Source organism: Hibiscus syriacus, unplaced genomic scaffold (assembly GCF_006381635.1).
Source record: "Hibiscus syriacus cultivar Baekdansim isolate YM2019G1 unplaced genomic scaffold, ASM638163v2 tig00007099_pilon, whole genome shotgun sequence".
Classification (NCBI taxonomy): domain Eukaryota; kingdom Viridiplantae; phylum Streptophyta; class Magnoliopsida; order Malvales; family Malvaceae; genus Hibiscus; species Hibiscus syriacus.
Window position 1 is genome coordinate 118,425 of NW_024062127.1, and position 13,541 is coordinate 131,965.

At 35.7% G+C, this 13,541-nt stretch overlaps 2 protein-coding genes across 3 annotated transcripts; both read left to right on the plus strand.

Annotated features, from left to right (window-relative positions):
- Positions 1–6,498: 6,498 nt before the first annotated feature.
- On the plus strand, positions 6,499–8,057 carry LOC120201277 (methyltransferase-like protein 7B). The gene is given in 7 exon segments (XM_039201918.1): positions 6,499–6,801; positions 6,891–6,986; positions 7,087–7,305; positions 7,398–7,494; positions 7,576–7,638; positions 7,747–7,881; positions 7,884–8,057. Coding segments are annotated over 7 exon segments (963 nt in total). The 5' UTR covers positions 6,499–6,510; the 3' UTR covers positions 7,946–8,057.
- Positions 8,058–8,466: 409 nt separating this feature from the next.
- Positions 8,467–11,259, plus strand: LOC120201276. Of its 2 annotated transcripts, XM_039201917.1 has the most exons (5): positions 8,467–8,547; positions 9,128–9,641; positions 9,729–9,798; positions 10,131–10,171; positions 10,257–11,259. In XM_039201917.1, exons 2-5 carry the CDS (start codon positions 9,477–9,479, stop codon positions 11,049–11,051), a joined length of 1,071 nt encoding a protein of 356 aa, XP_039057848.1. In that variant the 5' UTR covers positions 8,467–8,547; positions 9,128–9,476; the 3' UTR covers positions 11,052–11,259. The 2 variants fall into 2 exon arrangements, with proteins under 2 accessions (XP_039057848.1, XP_039057847.1); XM_039201916.1 differs by having other exon boundaries at positions 8,474–8,547; positions 9,128–9,798.
- Positions 11,260–13,541: the final 2,282 nt, after the last annotated feature.

The following is a 13,541-nucleotide window of genomic DNA, read 5'->3' on the forward strand; positions in this document are numbered from 1 at the left end:
ACACAAATGTTTTGGGTATATAACTATGCAACAACAGCAACTCATAACCTAAATTCCTAAATCGCAACTCAATCTATCTCTATCTATCACTCTCTCCGGCGACATCCGTTCTTATATCCAACGACATCCTTCCCCATCTCTAATTTTTTTTACATAATTTTATTTCTATGTAATTTTTCAATGATTTTTCTTCCAAATTATCAACTATCAACTTAATAAAGGTATGTTCTTCTTTAAATTAGTGATGATATGTAGTTTATAACTCGTTTGTTTAGTAAATTAATTTACAATTTGTATAATGAAATCATCTAATGTTGATCATGTCTGGATAGATTTGTGTTTTGGAGAGTCATGGGAGAATGTTCATGGTGTTTTACGATAAATGTTTTTACCCATGAATTTGACTTTCGTGTTGCGAAAGTGTACCTTCAACAGGTCTTTTTTGCCTTCAACATAATACAGATTGAAATTTAAAACAACAAATCAACTTTTACAGATCAATTAAACAAGCAAAAAATAAGAATTATTTACACATCAATTAAACAAATCAACTTTTACAAATCAATTAAACAAGCAAAAAATAATTCTTATTTCCTCATCAATTAAATAAATCAATTTTTACAAATACATCAATTTCACGCAGCTCACTTCAGGATTAACCTGCAAAAACCAAACATTTGCTCAAACAACACTTTCTACGCATCTAAAACCAACAAATAGCAAATTATTGAATTCTAGGTATTTAACCAAACATTTTCAAACCAACAAATAGTATATATGTTAACAACACTTGCTCAAACTTACCAAATGTTTATGCACACTTTCAGCACGCGGACGCAGGTAGACAGCATCTCGCATATATCGCTCTAGCCGTAAAATGCCGAAACCACAAGCCTACTGCACCTCCATCTCTATCTGTGGGAGGTAGAAACTGTTTACTTCATGTCGTCAAACGTTCTAAGCACATGCATACGAGAGGAGCACAATCTCCTCTGGTTCCCTGCGTTTATTGTGGCGCGGTCTCGTCTCTGCTCATTGTAACTTTGAACTTCTTTGGCTTCTTGTTTCCAGAATTAGTCCAATAATCAATCGCATCCAAATATTTAGCCAAATGAGCGCTCAATCCCTTACAAATAATATCTCTCAAATCAGACAATTATATGTAATTCAACATGTTGTCATATACCATTGTCTTCAGGGATGAGAGCTGAAGCTCGACGAGAAGCCAATGACGACGTTCCAAAACAGAGATAAACACCTGTAATCATAAATAATAATTCAATTGCGCACATCAAATTTTTATTTATGAACACCTTTAAAATATTCAAAAATAAATACTAACCTTATCGACCTCCCACCACGCAGGATAAAGTTTAGTTTTTCTATTACCCAACACATATGAAGTGTCTCTCTGATCCTTCAAGTGAGCTACGTGAAAAGACATCGGCATAATATTTTTTATTTTCTTCAATTTCCTTATTATCAGAAGACGTGACACACATGCATCAATATGTTGTTTTATAAAAAAAAATACATATATTAGTGAATTTCATAAATTAAAAAAAATTAATCAAAATGCAATATAAGAAGAATATAAGACTTACCCCCCGTCGAAATAGCTATTGTCTTCAACCCCTAATAACACACCCCACCAAGACTGATCAAGAAACAAATGCATATCATTGTCGAGTTTTCATATGTCAGCGTAACACCCCTGGCTCCGCTCATGTAGATAAAAATCAACTGCGGTCTTCGCCCAAAGGGTATTATACAGAATTGTGTCCGATAGTGTTCTCTTCTTCACTTCAGATACTGGAATGGTACTGATCGATAACTCATACGAAAGCCAACTCTCATCCATCATGTCGGGCACTTGAGGGGGTTTATCAATATGTCGACATATTATGCCAAGTGAATCGGGCTCTCGAACGGTGGGAGAGAACTCTTGAACGATGACAGGGGCCTCTTGAACGGTGGGAGGGGCCTCTTGAAGGATGATAAGGGCCTCTTGAACGATATGAGAGGCTTCTTGAATGATGACAGGTGAATTAGGCTTCTTCTTACGGAGTCTTGGCACTATTGGGGTGAACGAAGACGTAATGACACATGCACGATGTCTGATGCGTGAACCCCGTCGTGCAAGAAAAACCGACGTAAAGCATCTACCTTATCGGGCCGCTAAAAATAAATTAATACATAAATTAGTAAACAAACAAATAAATAATGCCGAAAAAAGGTTATTTGCATATAGTATTAAACAAACTTACCTCATTCTGCAACGATGCAACAATCTCATGTAGAGCAACTACCTTATCACATAAAGCACCATTGTCATCGCGTAAAACCTCTACCTTACCACGTAAAGACCGTACCTCATCACGCCATGCATCATTGTCTTCACGTAAAGTACCGACCTCCTCACGCAAAGCATTGACCTCATTACGTAACTCCCCTAACTCATCCCGTGGAGGTGGAGAACAGGGAGATAAATGTCGTGGCATCTTTGTCGGTCACCTATCATGAGGTGATGGTAGAGAATAGGCTCGATGATGTGACAGAATAGGTGATGGCTCTCGTTGTGGATGTGTATAATAGACTCGATCAGGTGATGGCTCTCGAAGTGGGGGCTGCTCATCATCCGTGCCATCAAAAAAATGCTTACTATCTTGCCACCAAACAGTGCCAAGCTCAGCCTCTGTGGGTGTCAGCTTCTGTAATAGATAGTTGGCCTCCTAACAATATAAAAGCTCAAACAAAGTTAAACGTCTACTAGTAATAACTTGTTTACAAATGGTAGTATTTGTGTTAACTTACATCATTCATCGTCGTATATGATAGTAACTCTTCCCAATCCAATAGTTGGATCCTCCTCTAGGAAATAGCCCTAAGAATATCATTTGAATTTTTAATTGCATATGTCAGCATCCTAAGAAAAGCCTTAAATATCCAAATCTAGAAACAATATAATACACAAGCATTAGTAATTGTTAAATAATTAATTATAATTTTGGAAACATTATATAGAAATTCTTACCTTAAAGGCCCAAATAAAACCTGCCAAAGTGTATTTGGAACCATGGCCACGCAAACTTTTTCTGTTCTCAAAGGCATACAACAACTTTTTCCAGGTAGCTTTCCATATATATGAACCCCACGGAAACATGTTCCATGCATTTAGGTCCTCTACCAATAATATTAGATCCTAAAAAATAGGTTGTCTGGTCTCTTTGCCTAAAATGTCGATATGCAAAAGTTATAAATGATATACTTTGACAACATCGAGGTCATCCATCCGAGTAAAACCATCTTTAACAAATAATCTTTTCAAGTCGTCGACGTGTAAACTCGGCTTCGGCTTTTCCAGGTCAGGAAAAACCTGAGATAAACATGATGGGCGGGCGATATGACTAGTGTATGGACCTACATCATCATGTCCGAAGTGTAGACCAGTGATTAAGCAAAACTCCTCCTGCCCAAAACAAGTATATGCCAGAGGAAAATGAAATCATATCTCTTTATCACCACGTTGTATCCTCTCGGGTAGATCGTTAGTCATGGTCTGAAGAAACAAATGGGTCAACATAACATCTCCACTTGGATGTTGTACTTTCAGCCATGGCCCGAAGCTAGTATCCTCAAACAATTTTCTTTGTACAGGTGTAAGCGTCGACGAAATTGTAATGGCTAGGCTTAATTTATTCCTTAAGGTCAATGAAGCCAAAAAAAATTTCAATTTATTCCTTAAGGTCAATGAAGCCAAAAAAATTTTCTACAAAAACAATAAACATACCAAGTTATATATACCAAAAACTACAAATTATAGACAATAAACAAACATGATATTAAATAGTGAAAACAAAGCCAAATATGTTTCAAACTTCCACGGTATTCACCCAAGTCATTATTCTATCATAGTTCACAAAATGCATCAGATAACATTCCAGAAGTAAGAACTTATATAAACATTTAAAAGGACAACATATAGATTTAGTGCAGGTTCAAGGACGACATAAAGAGTAGTAGTTTATTCTTGAAACTTAAATTCGCAACACTGTGAAGTTAGTATTTGTCTTTGTTTTTTGATTGAAGTAATGCAATTCATTCAAGTTTCAATTTGCAGAAGAAGAATAGTTTCTGAAACTTAAAATAGCAACGCGAAACTTAAATCGCGTTGCGATTTTCATTTTCATGTTGCGAATTTAAGTTTCAAATAGTCTTATGCAAATTGAAACTTGAATGAATTGCATTACTTCAACCAAAAGACAAAACAAAGACAAATACTAACTTCATAGGGTTAAAGACTAAACAGTTTAGCAGTATTGGCAGCAACTGAATGAATTTACTAAGCAATCTAAGTGAAATGGTTAATCTATTATTGAAATTACTAGTAAATTTATTATCAATTTAAATATGAAAAATATATAATAATAATACAAAAATTTCAAAATAAAAATAATTAAAAAAACTAACACTCGGTTGTTGATTTTCCATTTATGACCGTGAATGGTTGTGAGGGTGGCTCTGAGAGATGGAGATAGACGGATTTCGCCGGAGATGGGGACGGATGTCACCGTAGAGAGTGAGAGATGGAGATGAGACTGAGTTGTGGTTTAGGGTTTTAGGTTATGATTTGCGATTATACTGTTTAAATTTGTGTTGCGAAATTAATATTGTGTTTCGAATTCGAAAATAAAATTCGCGTTGCGAAAATAAACGTGCTTTGCGAATTTGACTTCTGTGTTGCGAATTACAAATTCGCGTTGCGAAATTGGAAACTGAGTTGCGAAATTAGAGTTCGTGTTGCGAATTTGAGATCGCGTTGCGAATTTGTTGGTCATTTTCGCAAATCCAAAAAAAGTTAGTTAAAATCGTATATTATAAGGCATTTTCGGTTACTGAAGTTATTTTCTCTTGAACATATATATAAGGGTGACACATCTTCATATATTAAATTAAATAAGGGTAAATTACATCGTTAACTTTAATCTCTCTTATTTTATTCATTGTACTTTTAGTTTTTCTATTTTACTTATTGAACTTTACATATTGAATCATTTTGTTCACTCTACCATAAACTCTCTAATGGTGTGATGACTTGTCATTTATTATTATTATTATTTAATATAAAATAATAAGAATATAAAGGGTAAATTACATCATTCCTTACTGAACTATAATTTTGCTCCTATTTTGCTCGCCCAATTATAAAGTAAAAATAAAAAGTGGCAAGATGCCACTATCGCCCACCCGTTAACTACTGTAGATTGTGGTTGTTCGGTCCTAAATTTCAGGAGTTGCTTCACCTTGACTCTTTAAGTTCGAATTTGACCTCCATTTTATTGGAACTTGCTCTAAAGTCCATGAATTGGAGATTAAAAGTGAGGAAGCCGAAATAATTGAATCGATATTCATGAATTTTGGGACATTTTCCAGTGAAACTACCACCAGATTTGGACTCATGGGGTCGAGACGAACCGACCCATGAATTTTGAGACATAATGGCCATCATCAATAACGGTAGACGGTGGCCGGAATGAAAAATATCATGGTGGCCGACGGCGACAATCGATCACCTTATTTGCAAAGTAAAAAAATGAGGGAAAAAAGAGGATTCGAAACGACGTCGTTTTGGCGCATATTTGATTTTTTCAAAACGACGTCGTTTTGATGTCTGTGTCATGCCATAAATTGTTAAAAAGTTAACGGCAAATTGAGTAAAATAATTAAATTTGTAAAGTTCCGTGAGCAAAATAGAAAAATTAAAAAGTATGGTGAGTAAAATAGGAGATAGAGTAAAATTCAGTGAGTAACGATATAATTTACCCATAAAATAAATTCAATCATCCAATTAAATGATGTCACGTGACACCATTTGATTTGATGAGTAAATTTATTTTAATTTATAAAAAAATATGACTAAATTGAAATGATATATAAACATGAAAGACTAACTGTATAATTGTACCAAAATATTTAATGGACACGTCAACATTTCCGTTAGATGATAATGGTTAGTGGTTTGATAATTACAATTAAATAGTTAGTGATCTGATTAACAAAATTGAAAGATCGATCGCAAAAGTAAAATGGATAAAAGGTTAAGTGATCAATGATATAATTTATTCTAATAATATTAAATTAATCATCACATCGTAAATTTTTATCTTAAACTTAATTTATTATTTATAAATCGATTTAATATGTTTCAATTTTTTAAAAAAAATTGATAAGTAACTTATATAGATAAACTAAATTAAAATCTATCAAATTTAAATATATGCTCAAACTATATCTATTAAAATAAAAAAAAAATTGGTTAATTCGATTGCTAAATCAATTCGTACAAACACATTTAATAATAAAGTTAATCAGATGATTTATTTTTAATTTAACTAAATAATATTTTTATATAAAGAAAATTAAAAATAAATTAAAATAATTGAATATATTATATATGAATATAAAGATAATTATATATTATAAAAAATATCTTGAAAATTTGTGAGGTTGATGATGGCCATGAGTTACAGAACAAAGCCAGTGCTTTTGGCAGCCATTCCTCAACTCTCAGCTGACGCTAAAAAACCGAAGATGTTGAAACTGGTTCAACCTGTTGCCACAGTACAAACCACCCAAAAGAGCAGCTCAGCCGCTGCAATTCCCAGCAAACAGCCACCGTCTGCCGTCAGATTCTGTTCCTGTTGTGGAAGAAGACATTTCATTGAAGCAGCCACTACCGCTTTTCTTCAAATTTCCCCTCCCAAATCCAATGCCTCCGCTTTACACTCTGATGATTACTTGGTAGTACCCTTTCTTCATCTCTCTCAAAACATATACAGACATGTATATAACTGGTTATATGATTTCTTGGAATATTTTTCTTTATTTAGGCTTTGCTCAACAAGATTCACCCTCCAAGACCTGATTGGTATGAGGAGTTCTATGCCTCTGTTATGAACACAAGCATGAAATCTTATGAGGCAAAGGTTAGTTAGTTTATGCTTTTCTTCTCATATACACGCATACATACATACGTATATATATGCGTGTGTGTGATTGAATTACTAAGACTTGTTGAATCTCAAGATTGCAGGTTATAAGTTGCAGCTCTTCGGGAAAATAAAGGGGAAGGCCAAAAGGGTAATGGAGATTGGTATTGGAACAGGCCCTAATCTCGAGTACTATGCTGGTAATGATGAGGTCCAAGTTTTTGGATTGGATCCTAACAAGAAAATGGAGAAGTATGCTCGAGCATCGGCAACCGCGGTCGGTATTCCGCTGAAGAATTTCCATTTTATAGAAGCCGTAAGTTGCATCGATGGCATAAGTGATGGGAAAATCGATGCCTTTTTCTATGTAATCGGAGACTAAGAAACAAAATGCTGCATTTTGTACAGGTTGCGGAGGCTGTTCCACTAGATGATTCCTCCATCGATGCAGTTGTAGGAACACTCGTATTATGTTCTGTCAAAGATGTTAACATGGCACTTAAAGGTAGTTTGAATGTTTGATGCATCAAAAACTAGTGATTAGCTCATGCATGAACTACTTTAGTGAATTGTTAACTTTGATCAGAGGTGAAGAGGGTGCTGAAACCAGGAGGGCTTTTCCTGTTTATCGAACACGTCGCTGCTAAAGGTAATAATCGGAACCGCTCGACATAACGACATTCGAATATGAATTGCATCGACATGTAGCCAAAAGGAAAAAAAAACGATAGATTCATGTTTTGAGATGGTATTGCAGATGGAACAAGCCTCAAGTTCTGGCAGACTGCGCTTGATCCTTTGCAACAAACAGTTTCAGATGGGTGTCACCTTACCAGAGAAACGGGGAAATACATAACTTCAGCTGGGTTTTCGAGTCTGGAACTAAACATGGCTTCCTGGATAATGATACCTTCTCTTTAATAAGTCCGCATGTTTATGGAGTTGCTTGCAATTAAAGCCTCGACTTTTACCAGTCATGTTGTATTCTCTAGTGACCAATGCTCGTCTTGGAGGGGGCATTTTGTAAATGAGTCTTACTGTTGCCATTAAACTAATAATTGCTTGCAATCCGGTGCAAAGAATATGATTACCTAATCTATCAGGTAGGTATGAGTTTATTCCAATTTTTAAATAAGCTGCTCTTAATTAATCAATCATATTTACTTAATCGATCACTCTATATATATTATAATATCGCTCCACGATTCACCATTTGGTCCTCCAAGTTTCATCAACTCTGTAATCAAGTCCTCAACATTGTCAAGCTCTTCAATCAGGTCATCGCAGCTATGATAAGTACTCTATATCCTGCACAATTTACGAGCAGTGCTCTTTAATAATACTCTTAAAAAGTAGAAAATGAAAAGAAAAAGAGAACAAAACAAAAAAAATTGGGATAGTTTTAGAATTACGTAAAGAAAGGAGGTCCTAATGTGAAAATAGAAAATGTTCACCTCAAATTGATCCCCCCCCCCACAAAAAATAAAGTAGGGTTTGTTTTCACTCTCCAAAATTCCCCTCGCATTTCTTCCCGATTGCATTTCGTCTCCTTGAAATCGTAAGCTCCCACTCTCTCTTTATTCTTTTGTTCTCTGTGTTTTTTTTAATGTTTTCTCATTAATGATAATTTAAATTTTTGGTTCTAATTACTTGCATAATCGCAGCATCCTTTAAGCCTCTCTGAACTGTTCTTCAAAGTAATTTTGTTCATATTTCTTGTTTTTGGTTTCTTTGCTACTATGTAGTTACTAGTTACTTGGTTTCCATTAAGTTTTCTTTTTCATTTTTCTCCGAAGTGCAGAAATTATGAATTTTTTGCATTTTTAGGCTGTTTGATTCCTAGCTTCATGAATATGTCACATGGAAATATAGAATTTTATAGTTATTTTACAAGATAATTCTGCTTAGTTCGTCTGAAATTATTAAAATTTATTGCTGCCATTTCTATTTTGGGAGCAACTGTATGGAGGTCGGATAGTGGATGTTTAGGAAATTATATGATGAAAGTCTATTTGATCATTAACTTGGAGGGACACTCTGTTCCTTCTCATTTATTTTATTTCATTGCTAAATTTACGGCTGTTTAGCGCCATGATTTTTACGTCTTATTGTACTTATTTTACTTTTTTTCCTGCCAGGTTTCTGTTTTGATGGTAGTGAATGACTCACAAAAGGAACTGCGGAGGGGATTTGACATGCTCTAGTGATATGTATATTTAGCATATTTCACTGATGAAGTTAGTGTGTTCCTTAATGAATTAATTCTTATACTTACTGAATTTTGGGTTTTAACTTCAAAATGGTCACCGAGAACGTAACATATCTCAAAGATGTGATTCTTTGAGTTATTTTTTGGGAAGCTTTGTAAAAGTTGAAAGCTTGTAGAGTTTAAACTCGTGAGGTTTACAAAAGATAGCTAAGACGGGGTCGCTGTGTTGTGTGGCTGCAAGGCCACATGGGTCAAATACGCCCAGTAGAGACTGGTCCATGGGCCCTCAAGAGCCGTATTGGCGAACTAATACTAGTTTCTCACCACCCCCTTCAAGATGGGATTTCCATTTTCAACCCGATGGACTGTCGTATGGTTCGTATGATGGGAGGCAATTGTATGAATCTTCTACATCTCCAAACAGCAAAGAAAGTAGGGGCTGGGTGAGGAGAAACCTTCTTTACAATTATCAATGTTCTGCATCTGATGGTGTTGGGCCCTTTTTAAGTAGACCATCGGACCTTTCACAGGGTCCACAGTGGACACCTCCAGTAATACAAGAAATCACGCTTGATGATTATGAAACTGCAGTGAGAAGAGGTAAGCTAGTTAAGAGTGACACTTTGATTGTTAAACTGTATTGAGGTTCACTTTGATTGTTCAATGTGAAAGAGAAATAAACCTTTGGCTTCTTTTATTGTTATAGATTGTAACTCTATCTATTGCTTTCTCATTGCCTTTGAGTTGAATAAATGTGATGTTCAACAGACTAGCCAGCTACTATATTGTAGGGTGGAATGCAGTGGTCCGAAATACTCTTTTAATGTGCTTGGAATTTGAAAATTGAATTTTGGAGACAAGCATGAAATAAGTTTGAATCGTTTCCATCAGCTTTGACTTAAATCAACTTATTGTTGTTTTTTCCTTGTTAGATCATGTTGGTGGGCAGTTACCCTTCACTGATATCGTTGAGGTACCTTATTCTCATATTCACACCCGTGTTAAGCTGAGAATGTCTCCCTAGAATTTGCATTCCTTAAGTTGATGGAATTTTGCAGGAGACTTCAACAAATGCAGACAGTGGTGTCTCCACTTCATCTTATTCAGACAGTAATGAGTCTGAGCCGATGATCAAGCAGAGCTTGTCATCTCAACGAAACGTTTCAAGTCGGTATTGCTTCATGTCCAAACCTATTCACCCCTTGTCCTTTCCCATGGAGACTCCTATCACAGAAGCCTCGGACTCTGCAGTTGCGGGGCTTTCAGATGATACAACCACGCCACAAAGAGATGCCCATCGCTGGAGCAGTGCTAGCAGCAGCAATGTTATTGCAGATATTTCTGAGCCATTTGAATCTGTGATGTTTAGTCGATCATGCATCCCATCTAGTGGTTTTAAATGTAGTTTGTGCGAGACATATCTCTCACAGAGATCTCCTTGGAGTGCTCGTAGGATTGTAAGAAGTAGTGACATGCCTGTTGCAGGGGTTCTTTCATGTGGACACACTTTCCATGCAGAATGTTTGGAGCAGACAACACAAAAAACCCGTATAAGTGACCCTCCTTGTCCTGTATGTTCCAAACTTGAAGAGCAAAATTCTCCAGAGAACCGAGTCTTCTCTAGGTTTAGGAATAGTATCTCAAGGCTTAGACCATTTTCTGAGGATGGGCCATCAGGGTCTTGGAGTTGTGCACAGGTGGGAGATTGTGTTCAAGGGGTTGTGCAGCCTCCCCCACGTAATAGTGCTATGTTATTGCTTAACCAAAGTCACATGAAGAAAAATCTCTTCATGAAGGTTAACTCAAGTAGAGAATTCCCCGGTAAGCTGAGTAAAAATGGTCCGTCTTTGTAACTTTTTGGTGGGAAGTCGATCGATCAAGGTGCGGTCATGTGCTCAAAGACAATTGCAGGTCCAAGCATGAAGAGTTGAAACTTATCTATTAAGATTGGATTGTTTCTGAATGACCTTTGATTGAGTAAAAATGGGACTGGAAACTAGGTGTTGTGTATATATTATTTTGTGGAAACTAAGGTTGAAATCTATCAATTTCGTTTGTATCGCTCGATTTTTAATGTTATTTCTGTTTTGGTCACTTAATTATAAAAAAATTCAATTTCATCATTGAATATTTAAACCTTGTTCATTCAAGTCATCTGATCGTTATTTTTTAACATCGTTTAAAAAATTATGCAAAAAGCTCCGGAAATTTTAGTAAATTTATGCTGAAACTCTTGAAACTTTTAAGTCTCAAGTTTAAATTTTTGGACTTCGAATCCGAAAGGTGAGAAGGTATAGAAGAACAATATTATATCTCAGTTTCATGCAGATCAAACGGTGAACGTTACAAATTGAATCAACATCAAATGGAGATTTTGTTTGAGCTTTGTCAATTTTGGGAAAAACCAAAGTAAGAAGAAGAAAAGATAATGTTTTGGATCAAATGGAGCATTCATAGGATTTTAAGTCCCTAGACCCCAACCCAACATTTGTCGCATATGGTAGTCCAAGTCTGGATTTCATCTTGGACTCACCATACCAAAAGCTTTACAAAGCAGAAGGCCACTCCATGTCATTTGCTGCAAAAACTTGCAATGAAGGGTTAACATCAGCACTGTAGTTGTCAATCGTCGATGCATAAACCCAACTTGTATCCCAGTGGAGTGGGGATGAGGTTCACACCTCCACACTTTCTAAAAAGAGAGAAGAAAATGGCTCCCCTAGCCATTGAAATTTCTTACCCTGGTCTATTCTTGGGGACCATTCTCTCATGTGGTCTGTTGGTATTATCTTAGACAACTGCACATTGCTAAACACAACCAACATGACACTTCATGGTTGGTCCTTATTTGATGCTTGCCATTCCTTTCTCACGGCCATGACCCTTCTTTGCCGTTTGGTCCATGCTGAGGATCATTGACTAACCCAATGTTATCCATGTTCATTAATAACCCCCTTGTCACGTTCCTTCAGTTTTGGCAAAATGACACAAATTCCTGCAATTGTATCCAATCCCAACCAGAAATGAAGACAAATAGTCAAGACTGAAAGATGATGAAAATCCCTACTTGACATATGATTTCTTATATGCCTAACAACCTGTGCTAATACTGACAGATTATTGCTTCTTTCATGGTAAGTAGTCCCCAGCCCGCACTTATAGCTAAGGGTGCTTGCAAAAGTGTAGATTAGGGTTGTTAAAACTGAACTATTTTAGTGCTTTACAACATCATTACTCTGCTTGCCATTTAAAGCACCTATTCTGAGCTTTCGTTTTTGTTATCAGTGATGATGCTACACGTTGGTATATAGAGCTGGATTCAATTAGCATGATAATGACCCCTTTTCATCTTTTTTTCTTCTGTCATTTGTCTTAGGTTCTGGTTGAATATTCATGGATTCTGGTTTTTTCCCCTCTATAATCATGTTTCTTCCACCATTGTCAAAAGTTGTTACATCATTTTCATGGAGAAAAATCGGCAAAGAGGATTAACAAAGCTAAACCCAAACATTTAACATCACATTGGTTACTAAAACTTGATCAAAATACAGTTTGATATGTAGATCTTAGCCGTTGCACTTGGCTATACAAGTCTGCTGAGAATAGCAGCGGACAATTTTGGTTAGCTAAGGCTAAGCCACAGCCGTAGGATCGGATAGGAGGAGGCTGAATTAACAGTGTTATTGGCAAACCCAACTCGTTGTCAAATGGACCTTTAATTAATCTGGGCCACTCTTTCTCTACTGCACTGCACATGGTTTCAACATCATAGGGCTGTAAACGAGTCTAGTCGAACACGAGTATTCCTGAACTCGAAATCATAAGTTTAAGTTTGAAAAGTTCGAAATGAAAAAAAAACTTAAACTTAACTTGAATGAAGCCTCAAACTCAAATTCGAACCTGAACTTAAATACATGAAAATCATATATTGTTTTTTTAAAATCAACACATAAATGTTAATATTATTAATAATTTATTAATTAAAAAATAAAATCTTAATATATCATATTTTTTAGTTTCTCGTGAGCTTTTCGATTCGAGTATCAAGTAGCTCGTTCCGAGTCGTTAAGATCTCGAGTTGAGTATTTATCGAGTATTGACTGAATCGATCTCGAATAGCTGACGATATGTCTTGTATCATTTACTGCCATTATCCACTCTTTTTTTAATAAAAAACTACTATAAGTTACAAAGTCAGTGGAAAATAAAATTTTCACCACTAAAAATACAAGTTTTGTTTGGTATGAAAAATAGAAATGAAGAGGCATTGCTAGCAACACATAATGATTAGGGTTTTTTCCTTACATGCCATCATTAACAATTGAGAAAATAACCTCAGTGAC